The sequence below is a fragment of the Poeciliopsis prolifica genome, unplaced genomic scaffold, assembly GCF_027474105.1.
Source record: "Poeciliopsis prolifica strain line A6 unplaced genomic scaffold, Auburn_PproV2 SCAFFOLD033, whole genome shotgun sequence".
Lineage (NCBI taxonomy): Eukaryota > Metazoa > Chordata > Actinopteri > Cyprinodontiformes > Poeciliidae > Poeciliopsis > Poeciliopsis prolifica.
In genome coordinates, this window is record NW_026562408.1 from 5,915,528 (window position 1) to 5,940,956 (window position 25,429).

Genomic DNA, 25,429 nt, shown 5'->3' on the forward strand with positions numbered 1-25,429 from the left:
TATTTATATGATCATTTTATTTTGAATTTATTCTGCTTTCTTTTAAATGTTTCCATTCATTTTAACTAACAGCACATCTTAGAAAGATATCCTATCAAAAACAACAAGTTACTTCTCTGCTAAAGAGATGAGACATGGAAAGTGTGTAGTCTGAAATAACTCATAGGCTGTGTTCACATTTTTTTATGTTCTACATAAGAGAATATTTCCTGTCAGAATGACATGAATAACAATCCAAGGTTTTTGCATAGAAAAACACTGACAGAATCTGTACACGATGAGAGCTTGACACGTGTGAAAGACGGAATGTCATTTTAAATTGTGTAAAGTGCAGAAACAGACAGTGTAAGGCAGAAAGTCAGGTTGAAAATAGCACATCTATTGCTCTAGTGAGATAAGGATGCAGGGAGGTAAAGTGGTGTAGAGATAAAAGGAAAAGAGGTAGAGAGATTGTTTAAGGACAGGGATAACAGGATAGTTTGAACAAAATACACATTTCTGATAAGGATAAGAAAAATAAAGGAGGATTAAAAGGGAATAGTGTGTTTTGCGGAATAATTGTTTTTCGATCATCTTTGAGGAAGAGATAAGATGAAACGATTATATCGGGCTCGTTAATCCTCGGTCACCTTTGCTGCATTTCCTCTGCTGATCTAAATCACTTAGTCTAAAAGTTGTTCCAAATCCCCAGCAATCAAACTAATCATTAGTTTAATAACAGCTGGAGAACGCACTGTGTAAAAGTCATGGTAAACATTCCTGTCCCGAAACCTGTCCTGATTGTCAGTCCTTTTGTCTTCAGAACAATGTGGCCTGTAGTTATAAGTGTCTTGCAAAAATATTCATACTCCTTGATATTTATTTACATTTTATGTTGTAACCACAAACATCTATTACTTTTTTAGCTGTTGATATGGTATATCACGATCATCTTAGCGATTGTGGATCAGAGATGTACAAGAACTATGTGCATCCATTAATGCATGTTCAGTTTTGATTTAATCTCGCCTAATACTTACACATGATACTGGGTGCCCTGCATGACATGTTACAAAACCTTAAATACAAGTTTTTATTACTTCCTCTAAAAAAATAGCTTTATTCCGGTTGCTTTTTCTTAAAGGCCAGATTTGTAAATTGCATGACAAATCCTGTCAAATTATTCTCCCACCTTGTCAGTGGATCTTTTCAGCTCCTCTCAGCTAGTTCTCTGAATATCACAATACTTTGTAGTATGCTGACATCTGAAGACAGCTATTTCCACTCATTTTTTTAATGGTAGTAGATAAAGAAGAACCTAAATACAAATGCTCATCACTTCACAGTTGGTGGGTGTCGATTTGTGACTGCAACATGAAATAATTTAAAGTACATGAATGTTTTTGCAGGGCACTTCATGCATCTTCATATATCATGGTTCCTTCCTTATGAAGCTAGATTTTTTTTCTCTTCTTCAGGTTGCTTATCTTCACATTCAAGGCTCTTGTTAATGTTTAGCTCTTCTTTGTTCTCTGGAAAGTCTTTGTCCAATTTATTCACCAGCAGTTCTTCTTCAGCCTTAGCTGTATCCTCCTTGCTCTCCTCTTCAGTGTCTGAACCCCCTGACTCTCCTGCCTCCTCTGACAGAGAGTACATCTCTCTCAGAGCCTCGCCTGAGCCTGATGGGACTTCTTTACCATTCCAGTGGTGTTTCTGAAACAAACTCAAGTCACTAATATCTTTGGAGCAGTTTCTCCACTGGCTCGAAGGTTTACTGCAACCCTCGTCTGACGACACGAGTCCATTAGGAAGACCGTTGGATGCATCAGGAGGCCTGGGTGAAGCAAGAGAGCTGGTTTGCTTGAGGATGGATGCAGTGATCTTGAATCGGTTGAGCTTGCTCTTTGCCTGGCTGGCCGGAAGACCAGGGGAAATTTTGAGTGAGGAATTTGGATAAGCAAGACTGGATTCCACTGAACTGACACTGGCCTTCGTGCCCTGTAGAGCAGGCTTTCCCGTCTTCATCATGCCCATCACCTCATAACGGAAGCTGGAAATATCTTGTTTCAACTCCTGAGAGAGCAAAGAAAAAGTCACTCTGAAATAACTAATGCTTATCTTTAATTATTTGTTACAGTGGTTATAGAAAACTGTCTTGGGAAATATTACTTTAAAAATACTTAAAAAGAGTTTCAAAGAACCCCCTGACATCACCTTGATACCAATGATCTAAATATCTAGATACCAATGATCATTTTTTTGTTCATAAAAATAAGCCAGACATTGAAAAAAAAAAAAAACAAATTATATGACATACCACCTACTTACATGCCACCTATAGAAGATATTTATTTGTTGGTCTTCTTCTTAAAAGCAAACATCCTCTTGGACATGCAATGCAGTATTGGAGATGATATAGTATCTCCAATACTGTATCTAGTATTGGAGATGGTGTCCTGCTTACCAGGACTAGTGACTTTTTATGATTATCCTCCTTATATTGCAATTGCTGATGAGGCAGATTGATACTGTGAATGTCTCAATAGCTTGTTCATTTTCTTTCCACCAATGATGTATTTACTTCTCCAACAATCTCACAGCAATATCTTTCCACAATAGGTAAGGCAGCTATTGGCAATCATGACTTTAAAAAAATAGCTTTAAACAATACAAGAAAAAGCATTTTAGAGAAATCTGTCCAACCTTCATAAAAATAGCTTATTTTGTCCAGTCTAAGCACTTAGAATGGATATTCCTGTAAATATTTGTGCATATATGTTAGTTAATATGTGGCTATCTCTTGCAGATAGACCAGGAGATTACTTGCTGTGTATTTCTTACTAATTAGGTCATAACAAACACAAATAATGTGACAGAGCAACATTAGATTTGTCAGAGAGAACAAAAATAGAACTGCTGTGTGTCAGGTAAACAATTGTCTTTAAAATATGCCATAAATTACCACTCTCAGTCTGACAAGCAATTTATCTAAATAGATTTGACTCTCCCAGGGATGGAAAACATTTGATCTGCTATAGATAGAAATACTGAAAATAACTGCTTATGGTTATTTATAAGGAGTGGGACCTGATCGTACCTTGAAATTGTCTTCAGTCAAGCCCTCCTCTGTCTTTGCATCTCTGATCATAGCAGCCACATAACGTTTCACCAGGTTCCTCAATACCTCCTAAAACAAGAGGACAATGCTTCATCAAAATGCAAGAAAAGAAAAGTTATACACGGAAAGTAAAATCTATTCATAGCAACATTTTCTATGCAGATGCTGTCATGACCCCCTGCGGATGTGGGCAAATGGGAAATCCTTGGCAGTGAATGACGATAAATAACCTGCTGGCTGTAATTGCTAGTCCTGCTGAATGTGACAGCGTGAGCTCAGATTGAAATCGGATGTGCAGAAAGGACGTCAAGGAGCAGAATAAGCTTCCTGAATGCACACAAACAACTCTGCAAGTCAAAGTATTCAACTTGATCTAAGAGATATTATTTTTACCTGATATTGATGGTTTATCCTCACGTTTTCTGCAGCCCGTCTCTACATGGAGATCAGAAACATTCAGTAAATAAAAATAAATAAATCTAATCTGGATAGTCCTTATAACATTACAGTTTTAAATGAGTACTTCTTTAACTTACAGTGAGACGTCTCACTGTGACTGCATTAAAATGGCGATGCAACAAAATATTATAACATTAAACCTAATTTTACCTGCAAAAGAGGATATGCAATGCAAGAAGTGAAAGGCATCTTACTGCTTTCTCTTAAACATCTTGTTTTTTGTTTTTTGTTGATTTGTAGATGTTCTTTGTTGTTCACATTAATCTTGCAGAAGAAGTACGGGGTGGTGAGATGTTGGGATTGGGTATGTAACAAAGGTGTGTAGACAAATCCTTGTTTACTATGTAAAAGACTAATAACCTCCATATATTAAGTAATCAGTATACTTCAATGTCTCCTGATTCAAAGACCTAAACTGTGTTTTCTTCACAAAGAATTTATAACAACAATCTTCTTTACATAAATATGTCTTGAGAAGTGTGGGTTATTTGATAGTGAAAGGAAGCCATCATGTCCGCCATACCAACTTACTCCAAGAGTTCCAAAGCTTTTGGTTCTCTTGGACTGAGTCCTCTTACACACTTGTCTCTTGATCCAACACATGAGGTACCAGAATGTTTTGGGGCTTGGAATAATGTTGAAAGGGGCTGGAACCGTGGCGCCCTCCTCAAAGTAACTCATCCACAACTTTGTTCTTGCGAACTTCCACTCAATGTCTGCATGGTCCTACAACCAGATTTAAGTATATTTAAAACAAAAAAAAAACATTTACTAAAAAACATTTACTGGGGTGAGTATTGTGATGTTTTTCTTCTACATGTATTATGTCATGTACTCACAGCAATGTGCTGGTAAGAGTTATTCATCATGGCTATCAGCATGTTGAGGAGCACCACCAGGGAAATGATGTTGTACGTCCCAAACATGGTGGCACCAACAAATTCAGTAAACTGGTGGTCTGGATCCACATTGGTTACATAGAGGCTGATTAGTCCAAAGATAGACCAGAAAAGGGATTGTAGGGTCTCAAACAACCTGTAAGAGATTTGGAAATGCTCAATTTTCTTTGCAAAATAGCTTGTCATTCAAGAAGAATACTTGGAAAGAATCTATGATCATCAGTTTTGAAAAACCCAAAACTGCCAGGACTTTGATCACTAACATGAAGATGCTCAGTTAAATAACTTTTTGTTGGTATACATCTACTTTGGGGCTGTAACATGCTGTAACATGTGGTATACATTGTCATTTTAATTAATAATTTAAGAACTTGAAAAGGAGTATTTTTTCTTAGCAACAGAAAGCCTTTCACATATTTTCATCTCAGTGACAGTTTACACAAGAAAAAGTCATTTTCTATGACACTGTTTTTTCACAGCATCACACATGCAGTAACTCACGTGGAGAAAGCATTGTTCTGCTCTACACAGCGGATCCCTTTGCATTTTCCTTTCTCTTCTGAAGCTTTTGTCTCATAGTAAAAGTACAGCTGGTTAAGCCCATTAGCAAAGGCCAGGAGAACCTGAAGAAAGAGCAAATGTCAAATGTCCTGACCCACTGTGCACATGCACTGCAGACCTCCTGTGTATCTGGAAGCATTTGTTGAGTTTACCAGACAGTAAATGAAAAGGAACTTCAGAATATCCAGTAGCATTCGGCCGAGTGAGATCTGCAGAGGGCCCAGGTGCGAATTAGCGGTGAAGAGAGAGATGAGGCGCAGGGAACTGAATATGTTTGCAATGGCAAACACTGCCTCAGCTACTAAAGTGGGATGCCACATTTCCCACTGGTTCCTGGGTTTAGTACCACTGTACTAAATAGGCAAGAAGAAAGGATGGAAAATGAACTGAAGCACAAAAGATAACACACACTATCAGTTCTACTGCCATTCATAGACCATCATTACCTTGGCGTAGGCTACAATCTTGAGGGATATAGTGGCCAGGTAAAGAGAGTTCATGACAAAGTCCATCAGGTTCCACCAGTCATGGACATAGTCCTGGAAACCACCATCCCACATTTGCTTGATCTCTGCCCAAATAAATCCTAGGAAAATACATAAAATGGATAAAATGTCTGACTGACAAACTGAGGCATGTCAAGAAATGAAGATTTATTGGTGCCAGTTTTAGACATATCTCTACTACAACACACCCAATTCAAATGGGCCATCTATCTCCACCAACATGTCAAAGTCCAAAGTTTAAAATGTAACTTTATAGCCAATATGTAAAATGCTTTTTTTTAAGGGGATAACTGGCCCTTAGTAGTGTTTTCACCCTGAAAACAGCATTGGGAATCTGTGGCCAGAACAGAAACATGACAGAGCTCAGCAACTCTGTCAGTTGCTGAGCTTTTTTGTGAGGAAGAATAGGCCAAAAATAAGGACCCAGAATACTTGGAAACATAATTAGAGTGATAGCTGCTTCCATAATCAAAGTCACTGAAATTTGTTTTTGTGAAATCATAAAAATGAGTTCAAAGGGCGTTGGTTGTTTCAGTGTCACAGTGCTTTTGCACAAGGTGATCATTCTATACGATACTCACCCAGCACCCATGGTAGTATCATCCACTCTACTGTGGTCGGTGGAGGGCCCTGTCGGTCCTGCCTGTCTTGTTCTGTGGTGACAATATGCTGGGAGGCAAGCAGCAGCAGGAACAGAAAGGTCAGGTATGATGCAGTGTGGCAGATAAACTTGATGAAGGGCTTGCGGATGAAGAGGCCATAGCGACTCTTGGGTACGACGAGGTAACAAAGGGCAAAAACAGGGTAGAGGAGGCCAATAAAGACACAGGTGATGAATTTTCCTGCCCAGTGGCGCCGCCTCCACCCGGGAAATTCATCATACCATCTCGAGGCCAGGAGCTGCTGGCAGTTTGGCTGAGCCACAAACTAAAAAAAAATGAGAAAAGATGGGAGGGTTGTAAGAGTTAAATGGAAGACTCTTTTTTCTCATTTACAGACATGAAAGGTGTTTCAGAGGATTTTTTTCATACATTATGCCAATGTAAGAATGCAGCATGTAAGCCTGTAATGAGACAGCATCCTCTCATTACAGCTTTCTCTCGTAAGTTGTTTTTCTGATTTTCCATAATATAACGAACTAGTATTCGTGTGCCAAAATTAGCAACTGTAGAAAACTTGAGCAACAAATGAAGGAGTGGGAAGTGTGAGTGAAGTGAAAACAGTGGCCTTTCAAATGCTGGTCATCCACATTCAAATTTTAAAATGTTGCACTATTCAGATAAATGAAGCCATAATCTCTCCTTTCTGTCTGTTTCTCGGCTCACAGAAGTAAATGTACTCATCCACAGAAACATATAATATTTATTTATTTTTTCAAAGGCTAAAATTATCTCATTTTCTTTTGTTTCCTTGCTTGTTGTGTAACAGTGCTTTCAACACATGACTACAAAGTAAAAGATCAGAAATTAAATGTCGCCTTGATATGGATTTAAATCTTATTGTGAATCAAACCCAAAAGGTAGACAGTCATTTCTAAAGGTCCTGCATGGGCTAAAACACACATATGCAAGCATTTATATGGATGCATACAATATTGTAAAATATTATATCAAAGTGTTGACAAACCCTAGTAGTTTACAATTTATTAATTCTGCAGCTTTGTTTCCATATGAACCACAGACCCCCTTATCTGAGTTGGGGCATGAGGCTAATGTTCCTCTGGGGCAAATCATGACATGGAAATGGAGAAATGGTGTTTGAGACTAAACCAATTAAATTTCTTGCAAAAAAGATGGTTGCTATAAAGTATTTTGTTCCTAAACAAAGTGAAGTAATTTAATACAGAACTCAGTTTGACATTTGATGTGTGGCCATTATGAACATGGTTTTTATGAATCACCCCTGATTGGTTAATAAATGTAACACAATCCTAAATTCTGTTTAAGTTTGACTGCAAATGCTTGCTCAGTGAAAGTAAAAAAAAGAGAGAGAGAGAGAGAGAGAGAGAGAGAAGGCATGTATTAGCTATCAACTCTTTACCGTCAGGCACTGTGTCATGAAACATTAAAGAGCAGCCATAAGTGCCCCACATAACATAATCATAGCAATCAGGTTTTTGCATACGCTTCAACAATTTAGAGTGGACAACAACCATTTACTCAAATAATTTTGACTGTTCACTTTTAGCTCCACTTACATAAGAAGGACTGTTTATGAGAGCTCAAATCTGAATTGAGTCTAGAGTCCTAGTCCAAGTTCTAGTCAGGAAAAAGTAGATGTCAGAGTTGACTTGGACTTAAATGTAATTCCAGAGCATGTTGCAGGCTACAGTAAGCATTTCATAATTGGCTGTGTCATGCCAATTATAAATTCTCATATTTTCTAACAAGTGTGTTTCAGATTGTAAATAGACAGGAAAATTGTCCAATTTTATGAAGATTGATATAATCAATGATTTGATTAAAATATATCAACCAGAAATGATTCAGTAAAGAGTAATCACACCATGAAGGGAGGACATTTTGAATAGAGAGAACTGCTTTTTCATTTCAGCTCTAAAAATCTTCTGTCTCCAGTGAAAGTCTAAACAAGGCAAACATCAATGTGACAGCAACCTTTCTTTTGCCTGTCACAGTGACTTAGAAAAGCTTGCTGCAGTAAAGTGCCATATTTGCCTGAGGTGGCTGTTTCGCACAACTCCAGTCCAGTTGGAAAACCGCCTCTTCACAAAGCACTTCTCGACTGTTGTCTGTCTGTAAGTGCTCACAAAAGATAGCTTTTGCTGTGTAAGTGCAGATGCTTTCAACTTAGTGAGGACAAATTTACCTGCAGTTCTCCAGACATGGTCTTTCTAAACCTTCTTACTTCACTTTTAAAGACAAACAGTGAAAATAATATTTTATTTCCAAAGAGCTACCATAGAGATGTAGATGAAGCCGGGTGTATTCATTTTGGAAACCAACAGGCATAATTTAATGTAAATAAGTTGTCATCATTATTAAATATACTTTTGTTAAAATAATAATGTACATGCTTCAGTTTCTTCATGCTTTTATGAATATCACCTCTTAAGGGGGATTATTATGTACATTTACTATTTTGAGTATGAAATAGCCCTATGTGGATGGAAAATACATAATAAAGCTACTTTAATTGATCAAGACAACACAAAAATGTCCTTGAATTACATTCATCTGAAAACATTTTAGAATTTACTAGTTTGAACCCAAAAAGTCACTTCAGAATAAATTCATAGGTGGGGATTCACAGAGTCCTCCCTCTCCAAAGTTGAAATTAGTGTGAATTTTAACGTTTCTTTCTCATTTTCTCTCTATTAAGGCTTTTACTCACTGTGACTCAACAAGATTTGTTTTGTAAAACTTTTCAGGCTAAATTACACATTTCTAAGATTAAATTTTATAAATACTAAGTGCACATTCTGTGGCATAAAGGATTATTAGTTCGGTCTAATTTCATAATAAGGTCTTTTCAACACTCAGTGAAAATTGTGATGTGTGTTCATCTGTGTTTTCATAAGTAAATTATGTGTGTTTCTTCACACTGCATGAACATTTCTCAGTAGCCCAAACTTTTGGACATAACTTGTCTTGATTTCACAGTCTTTTACAAGGTAAACAGTAAAAAATGTCTTAAAAATGTAGATCGAAATGTTACAATTTTATAACATTAAATAAAGTAACATTTTGAAGAGCAGAAAATCTACACGTATTACTGAAACCAAATCTTAGCCCGAGGGTGTTCAAATGTTTTCAAGGGTAATAAGGTATAGGTATAATGTATATTTGTTGATAATAGAATGTATTTGATTTGTAGTACATTCAGTAAATATGGTCTGTGTATATGCATAAACAGATTGTTCATTTATAATCATTCTATTTACCCATATAGTTTAATATTTATAGTTTATGTCCATACACTGGAAATGCACTTTTGAATTTAAAATGCAAATCCCTTTGTGCTCACAATCTTGGTCAAAAAAATATTCTGGTTTTTAAAATGTTCAGTTAATTTATCAGAACTATTGAGATCAATATCAATCATGAAATAATTGATATTTAAAAATGTAATTTCACTTGTATTTTACTGGGATCACTGATGTTATGAGGAATTATTCTGCATCAAAACACTAACACAAACCGAGCTTTAATGGTTTCATAATTGTTTAAAGGAGCTTTTAAAACACTGAAACACTGAATTGCAGTTTTTATAAAAAATCACAAGAGGGCAACATTAAACTACAGCATATAAAATTGATAGCATTTTTCTCAGTGCCTCAAGTTATTTTAGGCATTATACAGAAATCTAATTTAATTCCTACTTGGATTTTTTAATGCTCACCAGCCTTCTTTGCTAATGTAACTATAACCAGTCCACAGAAAAACCCTTAAGCATGTTGGAGAATGGATGCAATAATATTTATTTGATTTGACCTCCTGCTGAAAAAAAGCACAGAGTGTTGTGTGAGCTTAGTTACTCCTGTGGAGATTTGTCTTCAGATAATTATAAAATGCCTTTCTAAACCCCAGGATCAAACCAGCAGTGAAATAGACAAAAAAATAAACAGAAATGTGATGAAAAATACAAAACAACTCCATTCTATGTCCTCAGTGCCCCCTGAGCAAGGGTTAATTGGCACTGATGTCCATTTTGAGGATTGCCAGTCATGATCACTGCCACACTTATAAAGCATCTGCAATATAAAATAAATATCTCCCATTCAGGCTGTGTCATGCCAATTGTAAGTGTTTCTATATTTATCTGGAAAATTGGTGAAAGATAAGACAAAAGATCAAAAAGGGAGGGAAAATGCTCTTTGTGAGAATAAATGAGTCAATTTTAGCCCGACTAAGTGTCCGTCCTTGATGTGTCAGAGGGCCAAACCCCCTATTTGCTGGGTATGTGAGGTGTTGAAGGAACAAAAAAAATCTGTAGGAGGACCTTTCTCCATTGTGTGTCAATGAGTGTTGGGGGTTAGAGGAGGTTTTGCACACAGATTACATTGTTCTCCGGAAACAGCTGCACAAAATGTTGCCGTTAGGCCATTTTTTAGTTCATTCAGTATTTCTAATCTGGGCCGCAAGTCTGAGATCAAAACCTTTCATGCTCCACAAACTGCCGTCTTCAGCAAAGAGAATACAAAGGAAAAAAAGTTAATTTTAATGTGAAAGAGAAGAAAAGCTTTTTGTTTGCACATAAACCAGAATTGTACTGAAATGTGCTGTAAACTCAAAAGTAAGCCACAGTGAGACAGTAATTCTGGTGCAAAAATAGCAATTTCACAACATGCTCTAAGTGTACACAGTGCCAACAAGAACAATATATCTGATCTTATTGAAGTTAGCCTGTTTTAAATCAACATATTTAAAAACTCCTATTGTGATAAAATATATGTCACTGTCAAAAATCAGAATTGAGACTATTTGGTCCAGAATGTGTTTTATTAATAAGTAAAGTTGCTCACATTTGAAGTTAATGCTATAGAAGAGCAAACTGGCACATATTTAATGTCATTAATACACACCTGACACATTTGTGCAAGGTCACAGGGAAAAAAGTATCCTTGCAATTTTCAGAAGAGCTTTATTGCCTGGAGCATAGATATTTGTCAAGAGATCCATTAGGATGACAGGGCATTGTCTTCCATCACGACCACCTGCACGTGTGCCAATAAATTTCTTTTTGTCAGTAAATGCACTCATCTTCAAGTGAGTGTGTGCTTCTTGTGAATGTGCACACACATGTTGTGAATTAAGACTCTTCCGAAAAGTGCGTCTGGTCTGTCTGCCAGACACAGCTCCCAGGAAAAAAAAGCAAAGCAAAGTGAAATTCAAATTGCCCCTGGGAGTAATGTTCTTGCTTCTTCATCATTTTTGGCTTCACCTTTATATTCAGCTGAACTTTTCTGCACTGGAATATTCATTTAGCACATTTTATTGCCTACAGCCTTCCCCTGACTTTGTAAGTGCATCAAGAATTCTGTTCCCACATCCATCCTCCCTATGAACAACCAGAACTCATTTATTAATAGTAAGATACCATGCAAAAAATCTTTCACTTTCAATGTAAGTAACATGTAAAGTACAAATTTAGAGAATAAGAAACATTTGCCCTCCACTTGGTTGTTAAGTACAGTTTTTTTTAAGGGACCTCTCAATCATTTACTGTGAAATAAGTTTAAATGTTTTTCCACTTTCAGAATTTGTATAGTTTTAGCCTTTTCTTACTGTTAAATTGAAGATGAAAGACAGTTGTGGTTTGACATACAGTCAGGTAAAAAAGTACATGAACTCTTCAGCTCTTTAAATCATTATGTTCTTAAAATTAATCTTTGTATTTCAATGTTTGGTCAACTTTATATCCCTGGAAAAGATAGTGATTGAATTGGATTTTTACAAAGTAAAATTTTTTACAAAGTTAACTAAAGAAAAAAAACAATAAAAACCATCAGATAAAGAAAAAGATGGGGAACTACACACCTTAATTAGTGATTTAACTTCTTTATCTGAAATGAGACACTTCTTGTCATCAAGCAGACTCTGACGTCAGTCTGAGGACACTTTGTGCTTCTATTTTAAATGTGAGATGTTTGATGTTTGTTTCTTTAATGTACAGTATAATGAGATCAAGATCTGGTTTTTAAATTTACCCAGAAGTTTGCATTTAATTCTCACACTGACTTTGCTGGATGTAGGATATATGTTGGATCATTGTTAACATAAAGCGTCGGCTTTAATGTTTTACAGAAGGTCTATGTTCTCATGTTGCTTAGTAGAATCTATGATTGAGTCTATGATGATGAACTGATGAGGCCCAACAAATGAGATACTTTTTCTGCAATGCTGTTTTTTTTTTTTTTTGTTTGTTTTATTTTGCCAAAGATGGCTTCTACCCTACTGCCCAACCAATCTTGCAGTCTGCTCATTGGCTCAACTTGCTTGGAAGGCATACCTAAGCAGCTGTTTTTAGTTATGTTGAATGCTTTCCACTTGTTCCCTGCTATGGGGGCGGGGGGGAAACAACTCCAAAATGATGATTAAAGATGTTCCACTTGATTTTTTTATAGCCATGTGTAATTTTAGCCATTTCAAATGCAATTAAATGTGTGAATGTCCTAATTTATTCCTATAAATTGTACATATTACAACGATGCCAAAATCAGCATCTGTCCTAGACAAGCAATCACTTCTGTTGTCTCTTTGTTCCGTTCCCTGAAGCTTGTTTTGATCAGTACTATAAAATAAATCACCCAGGTCAACCAAAAAGAAAAATCTCCGTTCTTACTATTGACAGTTTTATGTGTCAGCATACCTCTTTTTGATGGTACTTGATTGCTAGTTTGAGTCTTGCAAGGTCATTATTGCCTTCCTCTTCCAGTAAGTTGGCATTGTCTCTGTAGTTCAGGATCATTTCCAGCTCTCTGGAGCTCCTTGTTTGGTCCAGGAGGTCTTTAGCAAACTGTTTACACTGCTGAGACAGCTCCTCATACTCAGATTTGAACTCATTCTCCACCTGAAAAAAATTCAAAATATCAATATAACCCAAAATAAAAGCAAATATAGGTTAATATAAAATCTAATTTGAAAGGAATTTTGTGAACTCGAAAGGTCTGATTGCAAATTAAACTTTAATGCTGTGTGATTTGGAATGGAAAATTGGTTTCCTCTAGCCACAATATAATTAGTTATATTTTAGATTTAAATGTACTCTTTAAGCACTGGTAAGTCTTGTAAAATAAAATCCATTCTTTAAAATTACAGATGAGCTTTTGTTCCAGAAAATTTTCTTTTCATATTCTTTGTTAATAAATGTACATTTTTAAATGCATTAATTAATCCTGCTTCTGTCACTACAATTTTTCTAATACACCTGCTTATCCTCACCACTTTAAAACATTTGACTTGTTCTTATTATGATGTGCCTCTTAATTTACTTAAATCTGTCAGCTCTAACAAGATGATGAACCCCTTTTTTCACATTTTCACAAGTCCTGTTATATAGCATCACAGAATTATATTGGGACTTCATGTGATAAACCAACACAGTATGGCTTTTAAACATTTTTTCTTTTTTTTGGTAAGAAATCCAAAATTGAAAAGTGTGGTATGTATTTCATTTCATACGCTTTTGCTTCAGTAACACTACATTTTTCCCAGTGCCTTTCAAAAATAAAATTCACAGGCAATTGCTTTTTCGGAAAGGACACATGGTTAATTAATGAGCATGCTGCCAATATTTCAAGTCTTTATAGTCTAATTTTAGTACCCTGTGTCTCAGCTCAGCAAACAGCTGTCTCTCTCCTCTGCTCACCTTGCTGAGCTCCTGCAGCTCCCAGCTGAGCCTGAATGCAGTGAGAAAGGGATCTTCGCTGGAGAGCGCAATTAGAGAGGGACTCGACAGTGCTTTGTAGATGTTGAGGCGAGACCGAGAGTGCCGCAGGCTGTCCACGTCTGAACTAGACACACACTCCACACAGTTGCAGCGCACCTGCAAGATCAAACAAATCGTGGACACATTTTAATGAGGCTTCCCTGTGTTTAGTCATGGATCATGTTCCTATGTCGCAAAGCAAGCACTGAATTTATTAAATCTGCTAAGTACTGTAATGTCTATAATATTTAAACATTGCAGCATGCTGCTGACCTTTTAATTCATCTGAACATTTTGCAAGAAATTCCACCTTAAGAATACATTTGGTTCATATAAACGATCAAATATACAATTTCCAACATGATTCAAAGATACTTATTTCACTTACCTCATGTGGCTGTGGCATAGACACACCTTTCTGCACCAGAAGCTTGATAATTTCATAGTTATTGGTGTGTGCAGCAAGAATGATGGGAGTGATGTCAGGGGTGAAGTCAGAAAACTGCTTGTCCAATAAGATAGGGGGAACCTTTCAGGAGAGAGGAGAAAAAAAAATCCCTCAGTCTCACACACGTCAACATGAACTTGTCAAGCAGCACATGAAGCCATTGACTGTGAAGCCGGTTAACCTGATTTGAGTTGTTTTGTGACCTCCTGGAAAGGTCGTCAGTGTACTCTGATTATTTTTAGTGGGACGGCAACTTGCAGGAATGTTTCCTTCATTTGTGGATAATAGCTTTGTTACTCTTTCGAGGCTGGCATATGTGTATGAATTAATATTTTCTTGAATTTCTTTACCTTGGTTTTTGAGATCTTTTAGGTACTTCTTTTTAATTCAACAACAGCCTTAAACATTTAATAAATGTTTGTACTATGCTTTTTAGCATAACATCATTTGACAAGACATTTTTTTACTCAATGGAATAATCATTTGACAAGATTTTTTTTTGTGTTAGGTTGCCTTTAATGATAAATTGTGTGTGGTTTTCTGAGTAATTTAATTTATTTACAATTTTACAATGTTCTGACAAAAACTGTAAAAAGTAAATTTTCCACCTTCAAGAAAGCATCATTTGATTTAGAACCAGATCTAAGGAACATTTTCTTAAAAAATAAAGTTGTGGCAGGGGAATGTTGTATCTCACAACTTCTGTTGTTCCGCATGAGATTAATAACTAGAAATCCAGCTGTGCTAGTTTAAAATGGGAAAAGGTTTTACCCCTTCTTGTTTAGTAAAAAGATTTCAGCTGTTCAACAGATTGGGGGCTCCCTTGAAGTATTTTTGGACTTCAAAGCACCAGATTTTGACTGATCCAGACTGCACCGGTTTATTTATTATAAAGACCCGCTGCTTTAATATATGCAGAAAATGGTCTGATGTTATCATGCAGGATCGCTGTAAATGTCACTGTTCAGTGGTTCTAACCTGCGAATATTATTCAGCATTAATAGCATTTTTGCAGATGCACAAATTGCCTATGAAATGCACTAATGCGCCCACATTTCATTGAGGGTCCTGGCTTTTGAACTTGTTCAAGATTTAATTTGTCTGATAACTACAAAGCTAAAAAAGTTACAGCATTCATAAAAAAGCTTATTGCACGCCAAATAAACTTCAACCGATTTTTCCTGCATTAAAATGCTGCACTCTAAGTACCACTGCCAGACAAAGTTAGTAGATACCTTTGTAATATATTTACTAATTTTTTATTGAATAAATAATATGAGGGTTAATCAAAATTAGTCAGTTTAATTGTTGGTTTTCTAGTTAACTATGGAACTAGGTCTATTAAGTACATAACACAACACTCAAGTTTTTTCTTTTTTTCTGTTTTGCTTTATTATCTTTGCTGAAAATGTACACAATTCCTAAAACTGTACATGACCCATTGATGCAGAAATAATACATATTTAACCTTCCTATTTAATTTCTTAAAGTTACAGAAAGCCATTGCAGTGCATCATAAGGCTACAGAACAGCAGGGGAGAGCTGTGCTCCACTGTTTCTAGGGGCAAAGGATCTAATTAAGGAAGCATTTGAGCTCGTTTCCTGTTTTTTCTGCCTCTTCCTGATGGATTTTTTCACTCACTTCTGAAGAGAAAAATCCCATTGGAGTTTTTGTTGTGAAGACTTTTGCAAACTAACTTCTGAGTTAATACTTCTCAAAATTTTTTTACCCAATTTAAAAATTGTGAAGTTTGTTCATGGAAAGCAACTTTAATATAGACATTGACAAACTGCTTAATAAAGTTTCTCATGAGAGAATCGTCCTGAAACTTCGCAGGTGATTTAGCTGTGTTAAATACCTATGGAAGCGCCTCACCAACAACCTTTGGTAAAATGACAGCGCATCATTAAAAAGCCTCATTAGTGGCTATGTTTCCTGAGCCACCTGTAGGGGAAATGGGTGATCACAGGAACCATCATCTCCTTCTGGAGGTTTGTTAGGGGAAGCTGTCTGACCTCTAGCACCACTGTGTGGTGGAATAGCTGAACACTGCTATAGCAACGTGAATTACAGCAGGAGGTAAAATTGGCTTATCCATCACAGACGTTTACAACAGAAGAAACAAGGACCAGGTAGACACCATCCAAGACCCCACCCACTCTGTACATGACATTTCTGCTCTCATCTCCTCAGTAAGAGGCGTAATGAGTAAGCACATCCATCCAGAATGGTCGTTTCTTTTCCCGACATGGTTTTAATAAAGCTCTCTTTACTGTCATATCAGAGTCTAACAAAGAACCACATTGATCCTGCCGCTCTCCCTGCTTCATATACATAAAATATTAAATATATTTGTCTGTCACACTAAAATATAGATGCTTGTATTTTATGATCTTCAGTAAAACTCATACATGTCCAGAGAAAGAGAAAGGGGAGTAAAATGAGTACTTGAGCCCTTTGCTCTTGATTTACAATGTAAGCTTTTAAGGTTTTTTTATTTTTTTGCATGAATCCATTTTTTTCATTTATTGACTTAATTATTTGGGATTCTCAATGTAGCCCATCTTGAATTCTAGTTCTGCTGTAAATACAATTTAGAAATGAAAAGAAATCAACCATGCTGCAAAGTTAGTCTGACTTATGCGGTCAGACATTACTTTTATCTTTTACTATAATTTTTCTTCACTATGTTCAATTTCATTCTCCGATATACTTTCTCAAATTTTTACCTGCAGGTACCTTTTTTGCAAGGATATATTTGCCAACCCAGACAACTCAATGCAATCACTCCTGAATCCTTCTCTTGCTTGGCACCTCTTTCCAGGACAGGTTGGTTGCTTCCTTTATTTTTTGTGACATAAATATAAACTCAATAAAGCATGCATTGAATGGCTGACTAAATGATCTTCTTCATCCAGAGATTATACTGAGAGCGAGACAGGTAAAGTGAAAAGATAAGGCATGGAACACAGACAGTGGTCCAATACAAAACAGAAAACCCTGAGCAACATCCAAAGAAAAATATTTAAGACCATTAAAAAAAAATGTTAAGAAGTCACTTTATCATGGAGACATTAATTACTGGTATGGTTTACCCCAATAGTCTTCACTTTGTCAGGTGGCACAGGGCCATTTTTGAGAGTCTTTGCATTTCGCAGAGGAGGATGATCTAATAAGCCACAGCATAGACTCTGTTTTCCACGTGGGAGGAGGACGGACTTCAAATCATGAACATCAAACAGCCCTGGCATGTGCCCAAGCACGGACCAGGAGGCACGCAAACTGCAAGATGTGAAGTTATGATAATTGTGGTGAAAGGAGATGAAGCCAGAACCCACTCCTCTGTGTTATGCATATCTGTTGGTCTCATTTAAATGAAGCAGCTACCATCAGCAAATTGATAAAACATGCAACAATAGCATCTGCAAGAGCTCAGTCTCTGTGCCACTTTTAGTTTTCACTGAGCTCTATTTCCAGCCTCCCTGCTGGTTTTCACATGTCATCCCACAACATCACAAACATTTAGATAATGCTGAAAGAAAATGGGACACTGAGCAGTTCAGGTTTTGCACTGCATTGTGGAAAACAAAGCTGAAGGCTGTAAATCAGGAAAGCATGACTATGCTCACCTTACATTTTGCTCCTTTCTGACATAATGGTGTTTGAATTAAAGAAAGCTGTCAAAAAGAAGTGAAAAACAACCCCAAAGTGCCTTGTGATTCTGAAACAATAGGTTCAAGTGAGCCTCTAACAGATGCTTATCTCTACTCACATGGTAATTATGGAACTCCTTAAAGGGTGAATATTAGCATATTTTAGACCCATAAAATTAGTAAATATTAAAAGTATAAAAAATAAAACAGTCAAAATATGTTTGTCCATTGGTTTGACAAGCATGAAAGTATTTTTAAAAATATTACAAAAAAAAACCTTTGCTGTCATATAAACTAAATAGTAAATTAAATATATGGATTTCACCTTTTTTATGTTTGTCATGGAAATTGATTTAACTATTGTGAGCTATAACTGTAAGAAAAAGACTGATATATATATATCAGTCTTATATATATATATATATATAGATATATCTATATATATATATATATATATATATAGATATATCTATATATATCTATATATCTATCTATCTATATATCTATATATATCTATCTATCGATATATATATATATATATATATATATATATATATATATATATATATATATATATATATATATATATATATATATATATATCGATAGATATATATATATATAGATATATCTATATATATATCCTATAGAGTCAAGGTCCCTATATGGGCCTTGACTTACAAAATTAATTCTCTCCATGACGGAGCTCATAACTCAAATTACTCTTGGGTTAAATAAATTTTCCCCAGTGAAATATATTAAAATGCCACTAATTCTAAATTAAGTTTTTTATAATTACAATATAATTATAGAACTTCTTATTAAACAAAGCTTTAAGAGATTTCAATGTCATATGTCCAAGCAGAAGTAATTCTGAGTTATGTTTTTCTAGTTTTGATGGTAATTGGTATCACCTTTGATAATATATGAAAGATAGCAGACAGAAATACTGCAATGCTAACTACTGAAGAGGCTATCAGGTGATCAAGCAAGAACACAATTAATCTTGTTTACTTGAAAAAGTAGGGCTTTTTCCATCATCTGTCATCTAATGATCAAATATTTTAAGCTACAAGCACTAATGCAGCATCAAATCCCCTGCGTAAAAGGCTAAGTTTCTGTTTTTGATCAGTTCTGCCACTTGTTGAATCCAAATAAATGTACTATGTGCTGCTAAATAACAGCCTTTGATTCATAGAACTGTGTTGAATGTCTTCTGCAAAGTCTCTGCTCAGGCTATAGAAGGCTTGGAAAGCATGGAAACTATCCCATTTTCCACTTGTTCTCCTTACCTGCATGCCTCCACTTGACTTCTTATGATTCAGCAGCAGCTCCACGGCTCCCACCACTTCCTTGCGGATAGCGTGAAGCAGGGCATCACCAACATAGACGCTGAAGCTCAGCAAAAGCTCAATGATTTCCAAATTCTCATTTTCAATGGCAATGAGCAGAGCTGTGCGGCCAAGGGGATCAATGCAGTTGATGTTGATCTTAAAGTAGATCTCTGCCTCCTGAATAGAAAAATATGGAGTCATGAGATGAAAATTTTGTTAGTGTAAAATGGGCTGCTCTCAAGCACTAAATGTGTTTCCCTTTTTAACCTCTCAAGGAAAAACGTTGCAATTAACTAAACAGAAAAGAACTGGAAATTGAATCGTCTTTTTAAAAAAAAAATTGTAGGTAACAGGACAAGAAAAAAATCTTGTTCACTTATTCAAAGGAGATGAAGGGACACTGAAAGCAGAGACAATCAGTGTAACTGTAAAAATGTCAACGTCGGCTATAGAGTGCAATCAGCAGTTATGAGCGAATTTATTAAAGCTTAAATTTGTTCATTTTTTAAACCTCTAGTTCTTGTCCAATTTTTGAGAGTTTTGAGTTTTGCACTTTTTGATGCATCTTTGGTCCTGCAAACTAAAACCAGACAGCTGAATTCCCTGAACAGGATTCATTCAGCTCTGCAGAGACGTGCTAACGAGAAGTTAATTTGATCCAGGTGTGCTGGAGAAGGGATTTATCTAAAACTTGGAGGAGGGTAGCAATTGAGGACTGGACTTGGGCAGCCCTGCACTAGACTGTTACGTGGATCACTTATAATCAATTTTACTACAAACTGGAGTACATTAAATCATAAAAAATATGAAAGAAAAAGAAATGTAGTGTCTCTCTTCTCCAACAGGTCTAACAGGTGCTAAAGTGGTTAACCAAATGGAAAAATAGCAGCTTTTATGATGGTGGTAAATGATTTCATTTTAATGTTTTACAAATAACTCCAATAACAATCCATTTTATGGCGAACTGTTAATTCAAAATTAAATAGATAAATAAATATCTAAATACTGTTATTACTAAATACTCTCCATCAAATGAATAAATATCCCCATAAAATAAAAAATATGCATAAAAATATTTTTGATGGAAAACTTACTTTGTCATTTGAATAAATAAACACTAAATAAAAAAGTGCCTGGAATAAAAACAATTGAGAAATAAAAGTCCCTGAAATATATAAAGGGACTTTACAAAAAATTCATAAACTAAAATACATTTATAAAATAAATAAGTATATAAATAATTACTCAAAAGAATAAATCTTCAAATAAATATATAAATAAAACTTTGACAAAATATGTTCCCAATTAAATATTTTTTAAATATTTATTTTTGTTTTATTTGTTGCATTTATGTATTTCCTATTAATAAATGTTGCTTTTAAATAAATGTAATTTTAAATCAAATGGCTCCAACTGTTCACGACTGCCATATGGAGATATCCTTTTTTTTCTCTATTTATAAGTGAATAATCACTTCTACAAACCTCCAGGGCTTGTTTGACACTGGCGTAGTCTCCCTTCTCCACAGCTCCGAGGTAGGCTTTTTCTAAAGGCGACAGCTCCGACTCAGCCCGCACAATTCGTAACGGGATGCGGTCCCGGTAAGAAGAGCTGTCAGTCCTCCGGTAATACAGCTGTGACATCTCCCAAGGATTCAGCTTACTGGCACCCTACTAACACTGCTACAGCTGCTGCCAGGCAGAGGGACTTCACACTGCAAGAAACAGAGAAAAAAGTGTTAGGAAGAGAACGAAGCTGTTAGTGCTCAGTTTAACTCGTATATCGTGAAGGAGGAAGAAAAGGTGAATACATCAAAGGTTATGCTGAATGATTGAGCTGGAGCATAATTTACGAACGAATCATTAAAAAGTAATGCTCTTTATGGACCATGTGGACAAAATAACAACTGATAAATGAATTTCCTCATAACATATTTCAATATTGAATGATTTAGATTTTTTTAACCAGACTTAGAAATTTTATAATACGTGTTTAAAATACCAATTCAGTTTTAAGCATCAGTTTAAAAGCAAATTAAAAGAACACAAGGAAACACTATTAATAACTAAAATGGTCATAAACTAAACACAGTATCATCTTAAGCATTGTGGGTCATAAAGGATTACAAGTAAATTACATTAAATTATGTGGTGTTGCTGGCAGTTTGAGAATCTCAACTCAAAAAAAAAGTTTATTTTTTCTGAAGTCTTGTATCTAAGCAACCCACATAAAAACAGGCACATGAGTCAGTCAAGGTGTATAAAAAGAATTAAAAAAGGAGGAATGTTAGTCAAGATGTATTAGTTTCATAATACTTTTAGTTAAGTACAAGTTCACCAATGCCTAATAAGCCACTCTTTCTTATTTCCTCATGGTCTCAGGACGACTCATTATAATTACATTAATGAGCAGCAAATTCGTCCATGAAAGGAGAAAGAATAACAGCTTATAATTAGCATAGCATATGTGTAAATATATGCACATTTTGACTAAAGCTTTAGGTCCTAAAAATTGCGCTTTAACTGGAGTAGTTGAATGTCTGCTATGTGATTATTGGGTTTATATCAGAAAATAATATGATTTTTTAAAAAAATACTCATGGGCTTTTGTTTCAGAGTCTATTTTCCTCGGCTCTGAGTTGTGATCTCAAAATGTACCAAGTTACCTATGAACTGAGGTATTTTAGTAATACTGATAAGGTGAGCATTTGGTTTATTAATTTAGTTTTGAAGCTGGGACTTTTCTCTAAAAAATGACGGAAAACTATAAGTGACAAGTTTTGACCTTGAGACTTAATGATATTCACAGTAAAAGAAAGGTGAGGATAATACAAGATCCCTGCAGGGCTCTAGCAAGATTCTCAGCTGACAGAAGTTGTCACCTTCACCTTAATTAGCATTTGTTTGTTTGCCTACTGAGCTGACAAACAAACGTGAAGTGCTTCTTTGTAAATAAATAACTAAATGGAAGTTTGGAATAAAAATGTAGATAGTATACATCTACATTGGAGTGATGGAGTGATGAGCAAATTAATTCATCAGTGTCCAGGCGGACTGCTACATGGGACAACCAGGGATTTTCCCAGTGGGAGAGGGCTGAATGTGTTGGGCCTTGAACAGCTGCTTAGTTTGCTTTGCCTTGGGCCGGCTGTGTTGTGTTGTTGTTATTCCAGATGTATTCACTATTGCTTTAGGCATATTTAAAATAAATCTTTACTGCCAAAATAGAAAGAGGAGAGGGAGAGGAGACATTAGATCAAAGGCTTGCAGCAGGGACAGTGTTGCAGGGTTAAGGGGAGATTATAGGTTCCTAAGAAACGAGATTTGTTCCAGAAAGAAACCAGGCAGGCATATTGGGAAGATTTTTTTTTTCTATTTTTTTTTTTTTTTACAGAATTCCAGAGTTACTCTCATTCATACGTCAAAATTTTGTGTGTATGTATTTTGGATAGCGCAGGCCACGTGTAATTTATGACTATATTATTAATTTTCAAGCCATTTAATTTAATTATAGCCTTTGGCATATTTCTTATTGTCAATTCTTTTCCATTTTGTGTGCTAAGTAGTAATTTGTTTATGGTGTCTTACTGAACATTTTATGTTCAGTGTTGCTCTTTGTCACTTAGGGGTCTACTGACTTACCCTGTAGATGTTTCAGGGTAATTGTGTCAACTCAACCAGTTCTAAGATGATGGTTACACTCCTAGCTTAGAGGGAATATAGTAAAAAGAAAAGTTTAGTGTCTCAGCCGACGTCACCAACGAAGTCGAGTTTATATTGAATTCCATTTTTGAGCTTGAGATGATTTCTGATTATCAAGAAACATAAACAGATGAAAAATAACTATGTCATGAGTGTCCAGCTCCAGTCCTCAAGAGCTGGTGTCCTGCCAGTTTTAGATGTGTCTCTGCACCAACCCAGCTGGTTTAAATGGTCCAACAGCATCCTCAGCATGTCCACATTGTGCAGAGGTCTTCTAGTGAACCATCATTTGATTCAGGTGTGTTGGACAAGCGAGAGGACTAAAACACAAAGTACATCACTGCTTACAATAAGAGTAGGGCTGCACAGTGGTGCAATTTGTAGCACTGTTGCCTTACAGCAAGAAGGTTCTGAGTTTGATTCCCAGCGTGGTCTTTCTGCACGCAGTTTGCATGCATGGGTTCTCTCTGGGTACTCCTCCCACAGTCCAAAAATGTGTGTGGTTGTTTGTCCTGTCAGTCTCTGTGTTACCCTTACTGGCAACCTGTCCAGGGTGTAACCCCCCTCTCGCCCGGAATGTTAGCTGTGTTAGCAAAGAATGGATGGACATAAATAAGAAGTGTAAATTCTGCTGAAAAATATAATATATATTTTTATTTATCTATACTTATTTTAAATCAATCTTCCAGTGGTAATTTTTGATATAGGAATATGGCTCACTGTTCAGGGAAGTTTGACCACAGGGATGGCACAAACTCACTATGTCTGTCTGTCTGTCTGTCTGTCTGTCTGTCTGTTGCGAAAATAATATCAGCTTTTGACTGATCTATTTAATTCACTGAACTGTCACTTGTCTTAAAAGTTCCAATACTTGTTTCTCAGAAATACACAGAAATAAACACAAAAAACAGTCACTTTAAATAACAAAATACACTTAACTCTAGAAATGCCAGACATCTATGGACAATGTTTTTAAGCTGTGCTGATTTCCATGCTTATAAAGTCCAGTAAAATTTAGAAAAATAGTTTTTTCTTAATATACATTGTGTAATAAACAGACATTGTTCAGCTAACATTTTTAGCTAGTTTTCTCAGCCCTCTAAACCTTGCACCATATAATGGGCAATTTATTACAGTTTGAAATGCATGTCTATGCATTGGCAGATTGCAAAATTCCCACAGTACTCACTCAAACAGCTGTAAGTGTATGGCTGCATTCAGTGGCATCATAACATGATGTAAAAGTTGCAGAGCTCAGGCAGCAAAAGCTGAGAGCATTTCCAATATATTTAACCGAGCCACTTTGAAACTTACAGTGAGATTAAAACTATTATTAAATTGTAATTTTCCAACAACTGGTGTGTATGTGACAAGTGTGACACGATTCAAAAATGTTCAAAAAAATTATATACTCTATTTTTAACTGGATGCCAGGTTTATTTATTTATTTATTGTTGTTGATGTTTTTCTGTCCTGTTCAGGTCAATTGAAAGCTGAAACCTGCCGTTAGTTATTTTTGTATTTACAAACTGAACAACAAACCTTTGGGCTGTTGAACATTGGGACATCGTCTACGAAGATCAAGGTTCTTCCTTTGGAGAGCAGCATAAAAATGTCTATCTCAACTTCTCAAATTCAGAGCAGATGTGCGATGGATTTATGAGAAGCACCTCCTTGATGATATGTTAGTGCCCTCAGAAGCCAGTTTGTCTTTATTCTGTTTATCTGCTTCAGTCTGCATCCTCCAATGTAGTTTTTTTGTCACTTCGTCGCACTTCTGAATGCATCCTGATCCCTTGCGTTTTAATTTCCATTCGGTCTTAATGCGCGTCAAAACACCGCATTCATCTCACCGCGCAAAACAACAAGAAGAGGAAAAAAATCCCAGTAAAAAAGGAAAAAAGATAGGAAAGAAAGTAGGAATAAAAAAAGCTACGAGTTCACGGATTTCCAGGGTAGAACAGACCTCGTTCTGCAACACCTCCACTTTACCCCCTGGGATTAATTTCCACCACTGTGCATGTCCGATTCGACTTAATCCACCTGTTGGGGGTGAGTGAATGGAAAGCGGTGGTTCCAGAAATGAACGCAGAGTTTCCAGATGCCTGGCAGGCGGTCTGCAGAGTGAGCGCTACTGCAGACGGGTCGTGCGCACTTGGAGACGCATTGAACAGTGTGGCACTGCAAGAGAGAGAGAGAGAAAAATCACTCAAACGAGCAAGTCCGATCTCCCCTTTATTCGCATACAGTGACGTTTGACATATAATTCAAGCTTTATAATCAGCTGCGTGCTTGAAATTACTTGAAAACGACAGATTAGATTATTGACAAAACTAAACCAAACAAATTTTTCAGGAAGTATACCTGTAGCTCGCTCATGGA

The 25,429-nt window shown here is 36.0% G+C and overlaps 1 protein-coding gene across 1 annotated transcript; it reads right to left on the bottom strand.

The window, feature by feature from the left end:
* On the bottom strand, positions 1–25,191 carry LOC129373604 (short transient receptor potential channel 4-like). The gene is made up of 15 exons (XM_055051624.1): positions 24,590–25,191; positions 20,831–21,060; positions 19,305–19,523; positions 14,299–14,439; positions 13,851–14,027; positions 12,852–13,052; positions 6,104–6,449; positions 5,463–5,602; positions 5,169–5,369; positions 4,957–5,078; positions 4,396–4,591; positions 4,088–4,282; positions 3,491–3,532; positions 3,077–3,166; positions 1–2,052 (listed from the first exon to the last, which is right to left on the bottom strand). Exons 2-15 carry the CDS (start codon positions 20,987–20,989, stop codon positions 1,426–1,428), a joined length of 2,856 nt encoding a protein of 951 aa, XP_054907599.1. The 5' UTR covers positions 20,990–21,060; positions 24,590–25,191; the 3' UTR covers positions 1–1,425.
* Positions 25,192–25,429: the final 238 nt, after the last annotated feature.

Excerpts from the sequence above, each read along its gene's own strand:
- LOC129373604 (XM_055051624.1), bottom strand. The coding sequence starts at position 20,989 with ATGTCACAGCTGTATTACCGGAGGACTGACAGCTCTTCTTACCGGGAC. Across the intron at positions 6,450-12,851 it reads TCAAGTACCATCAAAAAGAG|TTTGTGGCTCAGCCAAACTG; the intron begins GTATGCTGACAC and ends ATTTTTTTTTAG. Across the intron at positions 3,533-4,087 it reads AAAGCTTTGGAACTCTTGGA|AGACGGGCTGCAGAAAACGT; the intron begins GTAAGTTGGTAT and ends ATCTCCATGTAG.